The sequence below is a fragment of the Pseudorca crassidens genome, chromosome 5, assembly GCF_039906515.1.
Source record: "Pseudorca crassidens isolate mPseCra1 chromosome 5, mPseCra1.hap1, whole genome shotgun sequence".
Lineage (NCBI taxonomy): Eukaryota > Metazoa > Chordata > Mammalia > Artiodactyla > Delphinidae > Pseudorca > Pseudorca crassidens.
The window spans coordinates 66695464-66709722 of NC_090300.1; the positions used below are offsets into that span (position 1 = coordinate 66695464).

The 14259-nt window shown below is 50.3% G+C and overlaps 1 protein-coding gene across 5 annotated transcripts in view; it reads left to right on the forward strand.

Moving 5' to 3' along the window:
- ECE2 (endothelin converting enzyme 2) overlaps positions 1-9791 on the forward strand; it is a 33377-nt gene extending 23586 nt beyond the window's left edge. For 4 of the 5 annotated variants that reach the window (XM_067738261.1, XM_067738256.1, XM_067738258.1 and 1 more), the window contains 12 exons: positions 2267-2455; positions 3152-3294; positions 3578-3692; positions 5066-5176; positions 6116-6214; positions 6322-6399; positions 6927-7030; positions 7209-7319; positions 7445-7512; positions 7694-7884; positions 7992-8087; positions 8796-9791. In XM_067738261.1, coding sequence (XP_067594362.1) covers positions 2267-2455; positions 3152-3294; positions 3578-3692; positions 5066-5176; positions 6116-6214; positions 6322-6399; positions 6927-7030; positions 7209-7319; positions 7445-7512; positions 7694-7884; positions 7992-8087; positions 8796-8972 — 1482 coding nt within the window. In that variant the 3' untranslated portion in view covers positions 8973-9791. The remainder of the gene's footprint in view (positions 1-2266; positions 2456-3151; positions 3295-3577; positions 3693-5065; positions 5177-6115; positions 6215-6321; positions 6400-6926; positions 7031-7208; positions 7320-7444; positions 7513-7693; positions 7885-7991; positions 8088-8795) is intronic. The other variant, XM_067738257.1, reaches the window with a different exon arrangement.
- The last annotated feature ends 4468 nt before the right edge of the window (positions 9792-14259 follow it).

Genomic DNA, 14259 nt, shown 5'->3' on the forward strand with positions numbered 1-14259 from the left:
CCGGTGCAACCAAATGAATAAATAAATACTTTTTTTAAAAAAAGAAGGAGGAGATCCTTGTATTTCAAGGGCAGCGGGAGAAAGAGAGACTTCTGTGGGGAAGGACAACCAAGAGGGGTGTTTGTCCTTCTCCCATTCACTCCCAAACACTTACCAAGCATCCCTCAGCCAGACCCTCTGCTACCATGTGGTGAACAAGACACTGCCACTCAGTGGGAGAGAAAGCATGAAATGGCCAAGTGCAGTTATCCTTTGTACAGTTGCTGGGACTGTTGTAAGAGGAGGAGCATGGCATTCCGAGAGTGCAGTAACAGGGAGCCAGCCTGGTCCTAGGTGAGGGTTGGCTGTGGGAAGGGAGAGGGTTCTAGGCAAAGGGAACAGCTGATGCAAAGGCTCTGAGGTGGGAAGGGGTGTGACTTGTTGACAGATCAGAGAGGGGAGTGGGAGGGGAGAGTGGGCCAAGTCCTTCTGGACTTGGTAGGTGGAGTCATGGTACACATAAACACTATGGGTCAAGTTGAGCATTTATCCCAAAAGAAATGGAATAGGAAACTCAAAAGTGGAGAGTGTTATGAACAGATGTGTGGTTTTGATATCACCTGAGTCAGGGGAGGAATTTTGAGAATTCAGGAGAGAACCACATGGTCTGACCCCCAGGAAAGGGCAGGAGAAGCCTCGATTTACCTCTCAGTGTGTCACCAGTTGTCTTGGGTAGGAAGTCTCCTGTGCCAGCATCTAGGGGAAGCTGTAGTGCCAAAGGAAGTCTTGGGAATTCTCTGGCAGTCCAGTGGTTAGGACTCTGCACCTCCAATGCCAGGGGCCTGGGTTCGATCCCTGGTCAGGAAACTAAGATCCCGCAAGCCGAGTGTCACGGCCAAAAACAACGACAACAACAACAAAAAAACACATTAAAAAAAAAGGCAAGTCTTAAGCTGAAAGTAAGGAAGTAGGGAGAGAGGGGTAAGTGAGCTGGGGGGTGGGGCAAGATCACTGGTTGAACCAACCATCCACTTTAGGAGCTGGGATGACTGGAATTGGTATGCAAACCTCTTCTTCTGACAGCAGCAGCAAGAAAGAGGGGAGGTGGGAAAAAGGAGTTATTTTGAATATCTTGATATTTGAATATTTCGCAGAGAATGGATATTAAGGGATCTAAAACTTCTCAGTAAAGTGGAAGAGGAGATGGCCTTTGGCAATGAAAGGAGCCCCGGGTGGGGCTTCAGGGCAAGAGTGACAGTGGTCCCTGGGAGGAGGGCCACAGGAAGTCAGTGCTGAGCAGGGCTGAGGGTCTGTGCATGGGTTTTCATCCATCAGTCAACAAATATTTATTGAGCACCTACTATGTGCCAGATGCTGTGCTAGAGCCTGAGACTACAGTGCAGAACAGAACAAACAGCCCCTGCCCCCATGCAGCTAAAGTGCCAGCAGGCTCTGAGGCGACATGGGTTTGTTCTGAGCCCAGGCAGTGCTGGGATTGTGGCCCTGGAGTCATCAGGCCTAGGCCACAACTCTGCCATCTGCTAGTTTGTAGTATGAGTCAAATCATGTAATCTTGCCAAGCTTCATCTGTAAGATGGAACTATATGGAGTTGCTGTGGTGGGCGCGGGGTCGGGGCAGATATATTACATGTAGAACGCAAGCAGAGAATTTGATACATGTATGTACATGTAGTCACTAAATATTTCTTTTCTGTGCTTTTCTCCCCCTTGGAGACCAGAGGGGAAGGCAGCAAGTTTGAGGCCTGGCAGGATGGGAGGTAGAAGGAAATTGAAGCCACTGTGGACCAAATTCCCCACTGGGGTCCACTCAGCTGTTAAGTGAGGGCACATGGTCACTGATGGGCTGGGAAAAGTAGAAGGGCTTTAGGAAATGAGAAGGCAGAGCAGTATGGGAAGCGGATCCATCCACTGGACAAATATTTACAGGGCTCCTGTGCTAGGCCCTATTCCAGACCCTTGGGATACAGTGGTGAATAAGCCGCTGTAACTTGGAACAGTGCTCTCCTGGAACTTACCTTCTCCTTGGGGAAACAGATGATGAACAGTTGCACAAATTAATAAAAAAAGATCCTAGCAGATGGTGATAAGCAGTATGACAGAAATGATGAGGGTCATCCAGGAAAGCTTCTACGAGGAGGGTCTGCAGACGAGACAGTGAGGAGGGTCTGCAGAAGAGATGGTGAGCAGGGGTAGCAGCCAGAATAGTCGTCTTAGCCTTGGGCAGGACTTGTTGCTGGGCTCTGAGGATGACTTGGGGCCTTGACAGGTGCTTACCGCCTACCTGGACTACATGGAGGAGCTGGGGATGCTGCTAGGAGGACATCCAGCCTCCACGCGGGAGCAGATGCAGCAGGTGCTGGAGCTGGAGATACAACTGGCCAACATCACCGTGCCCCAGGACCAGCGGCGGGATGAGGAGAAGATCTACCACAAGATGAGCATCGCAGAGCTGCAGGTGGGGCAGGCAGGGAATAGAGACAGCTGGGGGGGGGGGGCAGCCCCAGCACAGGCCACGCAGCTTCCCTTCATGCCATCTGTCTGAAGCAGCCAAGCCTCTCCTCATTTCCTTATTTCCTCTGAGCTTCCCAGCTGAACTGTTGCTATCCTGGAAGGAAAAGTGGTGTCCATTTTAGGGCACCCCCACTGGGCCATCCCTTGGTCCCTTTTGTATTGCCTGGGGATGCATAGAGGGATTATGTTAAAAATCCATGACAACTTGTACAAGATGTCCACAAAACAATCAGAAGAGAAATGGAAGCATCTCCTGGAGGGCCCTTACTGTGCCAGGCATCAGCCTCTTAGTCGTTAGATTATGGAAAAGTTGGGTAAGGGGGAGTTCTGGAGGAGAGGCCAGGTATGTAGGGACCCTGGGTGGTATCTGGGGAGTTTGTTAACTGTCTGAAAGATATTTGAATATCTGCAGTCCAACTAAATATCACACGTGGTGGTTTTCCTTGTACGATATGTGATTGGGTTACCTGATTGAAGAGCACCTAGGCCTGAAAACGGGTTTATGATAGGAAGGGGCCTCCGAGCAGCTAGTAGCTGTTGCTATGACAATGGAAAGGGCTCCCAGCTTGAGTGTATCAGTGGGGGAGTGGTCTGCTGAAAGCCAAGGGGGCAGGGACGCTTGCGATTTTTTTGCTCACAGGCCCTGGCGCCCTCCATGGACTGGCTGGAGTTCCTGTCCTTCTTGCTGTCGCCGCTGGAGCTGGGTGATTCTGAGCCTGTGGTGGTGTATGGGACGGATTATTTGCAGCAGGTGTCAGAGCTCATCAACCGCACAGAGCCAAGGTGGGGGGTGGAGCCCAAGGTGTCAGGGGTAGGGCTCAGGGCTCTGTGCAGGCTCTTCCCCTAGGCCAGGGCTTCGGGGGACCCACTTGTGGTCTCTATTTCCACACCTAGCTCCAACCTGACTTTTACAGGCAGGTGTGTGGTCCCAGGGTAAGAGAGAGGGATTATGGGACAGCTCCCACACGTGCCTCTCGGGACTCCTGCTGTCTGCATGCTGGTAGAGCTGGTTTGGGGTGGAAATGTTACCTGCCTTTACCTTATGTTCTGGCTACCTGAATGCCAGTGTCCTGAACAATTACCTGATCTGGAACCTGGTACAGAAGACAACATCAAGCCTGGACCGCCGCTTTGAGTCTGCACAAGAGAAGCTGCTGGAGACCCTCTATGGCACCAAGAAGGTGGGCTTTCTGACTCTGCTCCCACCTTCCAATCCAGTCAGGCTGACACTTCACACCCACTGTGTGTCAGGCACCATTTGCACATGGAGCATAGGATTAGGAATCAGGCTGACTTGGGTTCCATTCCTAACTCCTCTATTTCTTGGCCTATGGGACCTTGAGCATATCCCCCCCACCTCTCTGACTCTCCATTTCTTGGTCTGTAAAACAGGAATTTCTTGTGGGGTTGTTATGAGGACTGAGTTCACGTAAGTGAAGCACCTACCCAGTGCATGCTTTGTGTAGGCACTCAACTTTGATGATGAGGGTGAAGGAGAGAATGAATAAATGCAGTTCTTAGTTTCAAGAAGCCCTGTTAAGTGGGGGAAGGAGATGTGTAAACAAACATTATATTTTGGGGTGATAAGTGCTCACACTGAGTGACGAACCTTCTTTGTGTTGTAGGACAGAGGTGGAGACAGCACATTTTACCTGGGGGATGGGGGGCATTAGGAAAGTCTTCTCTGAAGAGGTGACATTTGAAGAATGAGTTCAAGAAAGCCAGGGAAAAGGGATTCCAGGCTGAAGGAATACGATGTGTAAATTCCCAGAGGCCAGAAGGAGCGTGGGCGTTTTGCATGTGTTCTGGCATGACTTTGAGGACAGGGCACCGGAGAGGCCGAGGGTGGTGAGGCGGGCCTGGGGCAATCCTTGGAGGGACCTGAACGCTGTGCCTAGGAAGCCTGGCCTTGATTCAGGGATAGAGAACCTGGGATGGTTTTAAGCAGAGGTGTAACCTGGTTGGATTTATGTATTAGATCATCTTTCTGCAGCTAAATGGAAGATGGATGGAGAGGGTGACGGGAGGGGGATGAGAATGGAGTCGAGTGTCTAGTTAGGAGGCCACTGCAATCTTCAGGCAAGAGATAACAGTGTTACAGGACAGGGAAGTGACAACAGCGTGGACGGAGGAGACGATTAAGAAGCAGAGTTAGTATTAGAATCTGGTGATAGATTGAACGTGAGGGTAGGGAGATGGAGGAAGCTGGTGACTCCCAGGTTTCTGGCATGGGGGACTGACTGGATATAAGACTGAGAAGTGCAGCTGAGCAAAGAAACATCTGGACCCCAGTGGGCCTCTGAGAAACATAAGAGGAGGAGAGTGCTGCAAATAGAGTGGGCAGCACACATGTCCCTCCTGAGGTTACGTTGCTGGGGTTGGCATGCTTTGCGATATTGCCCTTCATTTTCCCTGGAGTCTGAAGGAGAGATGGCACCCCAAACCCAGGCCTCCTATGTGCAGAGCGAGAGGGGTTGGCCCTAGAGACAGAGAAAGGCCCTCAGACTGGAGGGCAGAGCGATCTCCAGGAAGCCTGGCTCTTTACCCCTTCCAGTCCTGCACACCAAGGTGGCAGACCTGCATCTCCAACACGGACGACGCCCTTGGCTTCGCTCTGGGCTCCCTCTTTGTGAAGGCCACGTTTGACCGGCAGAGTAAGGAAATTGTGAGTCTTCAAGGTCCTTCCAACACTGCCCCTTGTTTTAGTTAAAATTCACCATTCATATTTGTATGTACCTACAGGGAAAAAATGTAGAGGAAATTCATCGACAAATTAACAGTGATTACTTTGGGTGGTTGGGATTATGAGTTTTTTTTTTTCTTTTAAAGTTTTCTGTGTTTTCCAGGTTTTCTACAATGAGTTTATGTTACCTATATAATTAGAAAAATAATGTTTATTTTTTAGGAAATGATGTTTGTACTTAAAATATTACCTATAAGGATGTAAATGGCAGTGTTGTTTATAATAGGTGAAAATGACAACAGCTTAAATGTCCAGCATAGGGGACTGGAAAAACAAATTGTGGTTAGGCTGGATTATGAGGCAGCCTTAAAACTGATGATTGTTAAGTGAAAAGAAAGTAGGTTATGAAATGTATATATGTTGTACAACATAATTCCATATTATACGTATACGTGTGTAAAAAAATGTATATATATATATGAATATCTCAGCAGGGGAAGACACTAGACATAGGTAGTCAAAATGTTGAAAGGAGTTATCTGTGAGGGATAAGATTTTAAATGGTCTATTTTCTTCTTCAGCTCTTCTCAATTTTCCACATTTTCTGCTATTAGTGCCTTCTTTTCATAATTGGATAAAAATCAATGCACTACATTAAATTATAATGTTAATTCAGTTAACTTATTGTCAGTTTTTTGATTAATTAGAAAAAAAGCCACCACAGTCCCAGTACCTTCACAAATCATGTTTCCTTCTCATCCTGCCCAGATGCTCAGCCTTATTTCAAGAGTCTGGGTACTCCCATGTGCTCCCCTGGAAGGACAGGGATGGGGCACTAGGGGGGATGGGGCACTAGGGTAGATGGGGAGAAAGGATGCTTTAATGCGAGTGGGAGGCAGACTTGTGCACCCTCCGTCCCAGGCAGAGGGGATGATCAGCGAGATCCGGACGGCCTTTGAGGAGGCCCTGGGACAGTTGGTTTGGATGGATGAGAAGACCCGCCAGGCAGCCAAGGAGAAAGTGAGCAGTGGCCAGGGTTGGGGTGCCATCTTGAGGTGAAGATGGAGAATACAGTTTTGGTGCTGGGGGGAGCCTGGGGAGGGAAACCCTTAACCTGGTCTCTTTAGGCAGATGCCATCTATGATATGATTGGTTTCCCAGACTTCATCCTGGAGCCCAAAGAGCTGGATGATGTTTATGATGGGGTGAGTACCCTGCCCATCAGTACTGAACCTTAGCCCTGTGGGGGGCACAGGGCTCAGGAATGGGAGCTCAAGCACTGAGAGGGAAGGAGATACTTGTTGGTGCCTTTCAGAGGCAAGTGCAGGCAGCCAGCATTGCTCAAGTGCTGGCTGTGTGCCAGGCTGCAGGCCAGACAGCAGTAGAATGCAGTGTTCACAAGCAGGGATTTGTAGTCAAACCTGTTTTTACCTAACTGTAACCTTGGACAAGTTGTATAACCTCTCTGGGCCTCAGTTTCTTCATCTGTAAAAGGGAGTCCTATTAGCACTTACCTGATAGGATTGTTGTGAGAATAAAAGGAGATAGTATTTAAAAAAAATAAAGCAGCTGCAACATAATATTGGCAATTATTATTTATTAGCTATTTTACACCCATTTTACAGTTGAAGAAACTGAGGCTCAGAAGGGTGCTAATTAGTAGCCAAACTGGGACTATTATCTTCTCCAACGTGTTCTCTCACTGGCTTTCTACTTCCTCCCATTCCCACAGTATGAAGTGTCTGAAGATTCCTTCTTCCAGAACATGCTGAATTTGTACAACTTCTCTGCTAAGGTGATGGCTGACCAGCTCCGCAAGCCTCCCAGCCGGGACCAGTAAGAATGGGGGCTGCAGACACTTGGGGCAGCAGGAGACGTAGGGGAGGTTTCCAGGGCTGAGGGAAGGGGATGGCAAGATGGATCCCAAATGAGGCACGAGGTTCTTCTAGAATGTAGGTCAGGGCTGCTGGGCATCGAGAGAGTCAGGCTCCGCCTCAGCTTCTCCCTCCCCCAGGTGGAGCATGACCCCCCAGACAGTGAATGCCTACTACCTTCCAACCAAGAATGAAATCGTCTTCCCCGCCGGCATCCTGCAGGCCCCCTTCTACGCCCGCAACCACCCCAAGTGTGTCTGAGGCAGGAGGGGCTGGGTGCTGGGGCCTGGGCCTGCGGGTGAGCTGGGAGCAGGGCTGGAGGTGGGATCTAGAAGTCCCCCCACCATGTCCTCACTCAACATTCCTCACCTACCAGGGCCCTGAACTTTGGTGGCATCGGCGTGGTGATGGGCCACGAGTTGACACATGCCTTTGATGACCAAGGTAGAGGTCCATGTAGTTGTCTCCTCCAGCCTAGAATTCCTAGTGGCTCCTGCAAAACCTTGGGATGTTGGAAGCAGGCCCCGTGGACCCCGGGGTCTGTGGACTAGGGCTGGTGGGGGCACTTGTGCCCCCAAGGGTTGAGTTCTACTCTCGGTGGGGTGCAAAGGTTAGTTCTCCTCAGGGCGCGAGTATGACAAGGAAGGGAACCTGCGGCCATGGTGGCAGAATGAGTCGCTGGCAGCCTTCCGGAATCACACGGCCTGCATGGAGGAGCAGTATAGCCAGTACCAGGTCAACGGGGAGAAGCTCAACGGCCGCCAGACGCTGGGGGAGAACATTGCTGACAACGGAGGGCTTAAGGCTGCCTACAACGTGAGTGGCCCCCTGGTAGCTGAGGCTCACCTGCCCTGGGGGGGCAGGGCACTGGGTGGAGCTGGTGGGCAGGCCCCAACAGACTTGCCATCCGTTCCCAACCCCAGGCTTACAAAGCATGGCTAAGAAAGCATGGGGAGGAGCAGCAGCTACCAGCCGTGGGGCTCACCAACCACCAGCTCTTCTTTGTGGGATTTGCCCAGGTATTGCCCTCCTGGGAGGCCGGGGGTCTGCCCTTCTCCTACAACCTCCTGGGCACGTCATTAGAAGTCTGGGGCACGCAGAAGGGACTGGGAAATGGGGCCGAAGTTGGAGTGTGGAAAGTGGTTTGGGAAGGCCTCGTGAAGCCTTTTGGCGGGGTCCACAAAAGCACGTGAGGAGGGCTGAGGAGGGAGAAGGCTTCAGGAGGCTTTTGCAGATCTCGAAGGGCAGGGCTGCCCTGCCTGATGGGGCAAGGGGTGGGGAGCGGGACTGATCTCCATGATGCTCCCGTGAGGTGGCTGTGGAGGAGGAAGCGCGGGGCCAAGTGGCTCTCCAGGGCTACCCAGGAATAAAGTAAGTGGCAGACTCAGCAGGGTCTCCTCCAGGTACTTTGCACTACAGCAGGCAGCCTCTGGGGGCTGGGTTTCTTCCCCTCGGACACATCCATCTAGGCAGCCCGTTGTCCAGGCAGCTTTGAAAGGCCCTTAAGGAACTTGGGAGGGAGGGCGCTTTCTCCTCCCTTGGTGCCGATGGCAAGGGGTCGGGGCTGAGACAGCCCGGCTAAGGCCTCTCCTACATCCCTGAGGCTCCCGGAGCCCAGGGCCTGGGGCGGTGGTGCCGTGTGTCCCCAGGATGGCTCTGCTGCAACTGGGGCAGTGGCCTTGCCCGCACTAGACACCCTGTGTCCCCATGTCTGTCCTGGCCTGCAGGTGTGGTGCTCGGTCCGCACACCCGAGAGCTCTCACGAGGGGCTGGTGACGGACCCCCACAGCCCTGCCCGCTTCCGCGTGCTGGGCACGCTCGCCAACTCCCGTGACTTCCTGCGGCACTTCGGCTGCCCTGTCGGCTCCCCCATGAACTCAGGGCTGCTTTGTGAGGTGTGGTAGACTTGGGTTGGGGAGAAATGGCCAGCTGTTGCCAGGGCCTGGGGCAGTTTGCCCAGCGAGGCTGTCTGCTCTGCGGTTTGGAGAAGGCAAATGCCAGCTGGGCTGGGTCCGGCCCCTCCACACCACGGATGACATGAGTCCTAGTCCCTCCTCGACCACCACATCGTGCCAAGGCTTTGGGGGTGTCCCTGCCTCCAGCAGAGTCCCCACCATTCACTGTGACATTCTTCCGCGTCACCCTGCCTGGAGGATGCCTGGGCAGACGGCACCAGTTCCCACAGGAAGGAGTCCACCTCTTCTGGTCCCAAGCTCCCTGGGCTTGGTGGCCACGGGGCCTGCTGTGACTGCCACATGCTGACCACGCAGGGCCCTGCTGGTGTGCCTCCCACACTTCTCCCCAAGGCTCACTCAGTGCTCCCTCGGGAGTAGACAGAGCTCCTTTCAGCCCCACCCTCGGGGTGGCCCCCACCCCGTGTTCTTCCTGCTGCTGCTCCTAATACTGCTGCCAGCCCTCGCTGACAAACCACCTGTGCTCAGTGCTTAGTGGAAGCCTTTACGAACCTTCCTGCCGCCTCCCAGGTTCCCTAGGCTCAGAGGGGAACAGTGTACATGTAGGGGATGCTAGTCCCTGTGTCTCGGCATGCAAGACTTAGCGGATGACTGATTCTCCCTGGACCAAGCAGGAAAGCAGACAGAGCAGGGAGAGGGAAGGATAGAGTTTATTTTTACAGGAAAGAGGGTGGGGAAGGAATGGTCTTGGCCCTGTAGGACCCTGTGCCAATAAACAGACACGCATCAGTCAGCCTGTCTCTTCCTTCAGTCCTGTTTTCATTTACTCATTCCACCAGTATTTATTGAGTACCTGCTGTATGCCAGGTACTCTTATAGGCACGCATTTACTCACGCACCAGGCACAGGGGACTGAAATTTGAAGTCCCAAGAAGACAAAGAGGCAGGATGGAGGAATAGCATGAAATTGAGTCTGGCAAGTGGAGTACATCCTCCACTCACTGGTGGCCATGTTCCATCACTGGCTGTTCTATAGCTGGAAGCGTTTGCTACGGCCCTCCGCTGGTGCATGCAACTGGGTCTGACACTGAGTCTGGGTAACTACTTGGCCACGGTCGGCTTGGAAGACGGGTGGCCCTTACCCTGCAGTGGAGGGCGGCCCTGGCCAAGGTAGCATTTCACTCCCTGGAGCTTGGAGCACCAGCCTCTGCTTGTGGCTGAGAAGACATGCATTTCTCCATGTTCTCAAAGGCTTAGCGCTCCTGAGAGCCGCTCATCCCACCTACACACGCGCATCGAGGCCTACCAAGTTCCAGGCACAGAGACTGCGGGTTTGGCTGCCACCCTCCAGCACAAGCGAGGGAAACGGAGCATTTACTGACACCTCTGTGTTCTGCTAGGTGGCTCATTTCTTTCTTCATTCATTTAGTTATACATTTATATATTCATAGATTTGTTTTTATAAGTATATTGATTACCAATAATGTGCCAGGCACTGGTGACGGAAAGAGGAATACGATGATTCCCTCCCTCAGGTGACTCTTCTTCTGTTGGCACTTTCACCTTCATAAGCTTGCCCGATCCTCGCAGCAACATATTTTCTAAGTGCTCCAGTTTCCACTTTACAGGTCTAACTGTAAACACTTCACTGCAGTAAGAGACCTGGATTGAAACTGAAGCTCTGACAGCTGTGTGAGCTTGAGCCGGTTCCCTAACCTCTACAAGCCTCAGTTTCTTCATCTGTAAAATAAGAACCAGAGCAAAGCGGTGGAAAGAGTCCAGTCTCAGTTCTCTTTAACATGCAGTGTTCTCCAAGGTGTAAGTAGGTGTGGGTTTATTAAGTTTGGAGGGGGAAGAGTGAAGCTTTGTCAGTGATTGCTGCTGGGGTCACTGGTTCCTGGGCGATGGCACCAGCACATGTCCCACAGTCTGTATCCTGTCACAGCATCAGACTGTCCCCATAAAGAGCTGTATGTGGGTCTCTGTCAAGTTACTTGGAACTGTGGCTGCTCACCAAGGGAAGGAAATTGCTGGCTACTAAGAAAAAGGAAAAGTGGCCTTGGGAACTCTAAGACCAAGGGAAAGCATGGCTTGAGTCTCTGCTCTGAGAGCAAAACTCTAGGAGGGGGGGTGGCAAAGTGTATTGGAAAGAGGAAGGCCGTCACATCTGGAAATCTGGTTCTGGCTCCAGTTCTGCCACTCCCCAGCTGTGACACCAGGCATGGCTTATCCCCTCTTCAGATCTCAGTAACCTTAGCAGTCTGTAAAATAAGTGGGTTGGATGAGATGATCTCTGAGGACTAGATCAGCTTTAATGTTTTAAGAAGTGAATTCATGGGCTTAGCAGGTTCCAGAACCCAAAGAAATATTAAGAAATGGCTTGTGAAGTTTGGGTCTTGCACAGAGTATGAGATTTATAATGTCAGTGTAATGATAGAGGAGATAGGGTTGGTTTCACAAAGCCTTGCCCTTCCCTTGACACCTGATTTCAGAGGCCAGCTAGGGATACTGACCAGCTGGCCATTGTGGCATTAAAACACCATATTTGTGGGCTTCCCTGGTGGCGCAGTGGTTGAGAGTCCGCCTGCCGATGCAGGGGACATGGGTTCATGCCCCGGTCCGGGAAGATCCCACATGCCGCGGAGCGGCTACACCCGTGAGCCATGGCTGCTGAGCCTGTGCGTCCGGAGGCTGTGCTCCTCAACAGGAAAGGCCACAACAGTGAGAGGCCTGTGTACCGGTTAAAAAAAAAAAAAAACTCCATATTTGCAAAGGTCGAAGTGTCAAATAATGATGATGATGATGATGATAATGAGCAGCCCTCATTTACCAAGTCCCTTTTTTTTTCTTTTTTTGCTTAAGCCTGTGCTAAGCACTTTAAAAACATCACCTCATTAAATTCCCACAACAACTTATAAGGAGGTCCTATCATTGTCTCTATCTTACAAGTGGCGAAATTAAGGAGAAAGATGACATAAGTTCCAGTGTCAGCTAAGACATTGAAGTCCAATTTGGAACTCAGAGCCTCAGATTTGGGATTCAGATGTTCTTAATCACCACCACTTAGTCTGCTAAGTCATGGCAGAATTTAGACTCAAGCATATACATCTGCCTTCTGGGCAATTTTATCATGCTTCCAAGTGAGGCCATTACCAGCAGGTGCACTTTCATGGCCCCTATCTCATCCGGGCCAGGTACATGTGACAACCATGCAGCTGCAGGAAACCTAAGCACATGTTGACCTGAAATTAAGCCAGGTGGCACTGTTTGTTGAGCACTCTGCAGGTGCTTGGTTCCATGGGCAAGGCAAGGTGAACATCAAGTGACAGATGTAACCTCCACCCTTAGTAGCCTGCCAAACTGATAAATATGCATCTGCAATATGCTCTGATGTGTTAAAGCAGAAGGGGGAATAATGGATGGTCCTCCTGGGTGGACACATGAGAATAGTTATTAGTAAGGTGCTGGGCCGTACCCTACACTATCCCATTGGAAGTTTGACTAATTCCCATGCACAATACAGTAACGTATGCCAAACAGTATGGTTTCACACTCGGAAGTGCTCTCGAAATGTCAAGTTGGAAGAGAATCTCCATAAAATAAGCACAGTTTCAGTAGACCTATCACGAGTCACAAATGGAGACTCCTGACAGTTTCCCAGTGCTGAGCTCTGGGCTCCAAAGAGAGCTCCCAATGGGCTATTATTATAAACAAAGATGACCTGAAATTGAATGCAAAGCCATTCATTCATTCATTTATTCAACAAATATTTGTCAAGGCCTACCACAAGCCAGGTATTAGATTGGGTGCTAGGGGCACAAAGTTGAATAAGACACAGTTCCTGTCCTCTAAGAGCTCAGAGTGGAGGAAGGGAGAGGTATGTATCAAGCATTGTAGGAGTACAGGGAAGAAATTAATAACTTGAAAGAACAGGAAAGGCTTCCTACACAGGTGATACTGAGCTGGAGTACAGAGGATGGGAGAATTTGCTAGCCAAAAACAGTGAAGGGCATTCCATACAGAAATAACAGCAACAAGAAAAGACTAATCCAGCTTGAAGGGGCAGGGCATGTTCAGAAGTGGTGAAATGTTCAGGGAGATCAGAAGGAGGTAGATGCAAGGGGCATAATGAGAGGTGAGAGCCTGAAGAAGGGAAGTTGTAACAGTAGTTATAAAAAAGGGGATTGTAACAACTGCTTTCAGTCCTGGGAATTAACAGTAAAAGGTCCACAATGCAATCTGATTTTGAAAAATATCACACAAAGAAAGTAGCAACCCAGTGGAAACAGTGCAATGCTGTGTCTGGCCTGAAGCATTTCTGGTATTACATAAGTGACGCTTTGGGTCGAATGATTCTCAGATGAGTAGAGCCATCCATAAAATGTGTAGCTCTATAGCTCAGGCCATACGTTTGGGGGAAGCATGGCTGGCCAGTGGGTGCAATGTGAAAGAAGGTGGTAGGAAGGGACAGGTGATGGGCTGTCCCCTGATTGGAGAGCAATTTGGTCACAAGGCTGGGAGTCTGGCCAAATGGTAGGAAGGAGTGCTTCTGGGAGAGCAATTTGACCGAAATGAAGCTTGAGGCAGGAAATCAATGTTATCATAAGGCCTTGAGAATAATTGCCAGACATCTGCATTTGGCCAGAGAGGTTTGGGGCTTGAGTGTTTGGAGGTGGGGAGCAAGGGGCAGCCCTGCAAATTTGAGGAAGCTGGAAAATGCTAACTGCCTCCTCTCCAGTTGCCAGGCACTTAGCTAAGCACTTTATATACACTGTCTTACTTTATTCTCATAAAAACTTCCGAGGGAGATACTTTATTACTCTCATTTCATAGAAGAAGAAACCAAGCTGAGAGAGGTTAGGAAGCTTGCCCAAATATCACAGCTGGTGAAGGGCAGAATTTAGTTTTAAATACCGGGTCTGTCCTCTCTAAAGCTTATGTTCTCCCACCCACCCCCAACTTTTTATTTTACAAACTTTTTATTTTACAAACTTTGCCAACTTTGTATTTTAAACCTACAAAAAAGTTGAAACATAGTACACAGACATTCGTTTACTCTTCACCTGGAGTCACCAGCTGTTAATAGCCTGTGCTTTATGCCACAACATCACCCCGTCTCCTCTAAGGTACTGGTGGGGATGTGACTGGTATAAAAGACAAAATCTGAGATCGGATAGAAAGAAGTCGTGGAAATAGGAAAGATTTAGGAGAAATACCTCTACTGATGACTGAAGAAAGCATGACAAAGTATGGACATCTCGAAGCCAGAAAACAGAGT